We start from the raw sequence: 1906 nt of genomic DNA, 5'->3' as shown, positions 1-1906 counted from the left end.
GTTTAGTCTCCTTCTTCAGCACATTATAAAGCGATTTTGTTTTTAAATTAGACAGCGTTCATTTACCATGTATTCTAATCATGCCCCTCTAATTTTACATGCAATTTGCTATGATATAAAATAAGTATTATTACCACTATTTAATGAGTAGATTATTGTCCGCACCTGAAGATAAAAAGCCTCGATTGAAGCTACGAAAGAAAAAAGAGTGCGATTTTCTGTGATGAAATGTTGAAGAAGAAGAAAACTACCAAAGCCATAAAGAAGTAAAGCAGTTCATAAAGAAACGATGAATCAATTTGAAGAATCTGAATTTAAATTAAAACTACAGGCCCTTATACAAGGCTTATCCAGCAGTAATATTGCTGACCAAATAACAAGCATAGAAGAAATCGCGGCAACTCTTGAATCGTACAAAGGTCCCGTAGATATCACTACTGTGTCAGAAATTGTTTCAAAATGTATACCTTTCATAAGTGATTTTGACAACCCCACTATGCAAGTTGAATGTTCTAAGATTCTGTCTCATTTAGCTGCCGAAACACAACAGCAAGCTAAAGTTGTTGTTGAGGCGGGAGCAGTGAGTAAACTTGTCCAACTTTTTGTATCTCCAGTCGCATCTGTCACCCGTCAATCAGTATGGGCATTAGCAATGATAGCAGAAAGTTGTCCGGAGAGCAAAGTGCTAGAAACAATATTACCGCAACTGCTTCAGATGCTTGAAACAAACATTCCTGAAGTCATTTTAAAAAATATCGTTGTGTCCATCGTCGATTTTTGCAAGCACAAACCACCATCCCCGCCATCTGAACTAGTGCAACAAAGCGTTCCAGTTCTACTCAAATTGCTTCAAGTAGAGGATGTGGAAATCTTAGAGGGAACGTGTTTCTTGATTTTTTTCCTCGTAACCGATTATGATCAAGACAAAAGAATTGAGAAAATTGACAGCATGATTAGTTCCGGTGTTGCTCGGAGATTCATGGGAGCATTACGGAGCCGTAATCCAAAGCTGCTTCTCACTGCACTGAATGCGCTAAACAACATGACTATAGGAAACGAGTTACAGCGTAAAATTCTAGCCGATCGATACGATTGTCTATCTCTGTTGATATGGTTATTAATTCATCCAAGTATGAAAGTTGTTATAGCAGCCACAGAAGTTTTAGGTAATTTGTTTGTGGCCTCCCAACATAGGATACAAGAAGCACTTGACCTCAATGTTCTGGTACCATTGCTTCGTGTCATGGAGACAGGGGATCAGAAAGCAAAGAAGACAGCAGCATGGGCTTTTGCAAATATGAATCTCTACGGCTCGAACGTCCAAATACAATTCATATGTAAATTTATCGCTGCAAAAGCTAATTCAATAACATTTAAACCCTTGTTTGGCCTTCTTTACGCTGATAATCCAATCATAGTGCGTTTAACATTGACTGCTATCGAGAAACTTGTCAAAGTGGGCAGACGTTGTATTTCACAGAAAATAATTGACTTACTGGACCCCATTGGGAGCAGAATACTGAAAAGGGTTATGGAACACAAATGTGATGATATTTCGGGACATGCCTCTGAGATCTACGTTTTTTTCTCTAAAAAAAATCCTTTATTTTAACTTGAAAAGCTATTATTCGGATGAACTGATGGTTGAGAAACAAATGTCTCTACTTCTTCCAAAATTTCATTAAAATTTTTATTGATGTATTTGTATGCAATATTTTTACATTAACATAATATGTAATTAAGCATTATATTACATTATTTCGTCAATAATTGACTTTTCTACTTATTATTCTATTCTATTTATTACATGTACAGGTACACAGTTATATATATGTTTATGCAATATTTTTATATATTGTGAAGAGAGTACTGAATGTCTTTTATATTTGGTATAGATCAGTATTGG

The 1906-nt window shown here is 35.8% G+C and overlaps 1 protein-coding gene across 1 annotated transcript; it reads left to right on the top strand.

Moving 5' to 3' along the window:
- Positions 1-289: 289 nt before the first annotated feature.
- Positions 290-1612, top strand: LOC145672002 (uncharacterized). Its single transcript, XM_081741184.1, has one exon. It carries the CDS (start codon positions 290-292, stop codon positions 1610-1612), a length of 1323 nt encoding a protein of 440 aa, XP_081597310.1.
- The last annotated feature ends 294 nt before the right edge of the window (positions 1613-1906 follow it).

Source organism: Thermobia domestica, chromosome 15, assembly GCF_964235325.1.
Source record: "Thermobia domestica chromosome 15, izTheDome1.hap1.1, whole genome shotgun sequence".
NCBI classification, from domain to species: domain Eukaryota; kingdom Metazoa; phylum Arthropoda; class Insecta; order Zygentoma; family Lepismatidae; genus Thermobia; species Thermobia domestica.
Note: the sequence above shows the minus strand (reverse complement) of the source record. Positions and strands in the feature narration are given on the sequence as shown.

Coding starts and splice junctions, on each gene's coding strand:
- LOC145672002 (XM_081741184.1), top strand. CDS start 290: ATGAATCAATTTGAAGAATCTGAATTTAAATTAAAACTACAGGCCCTT.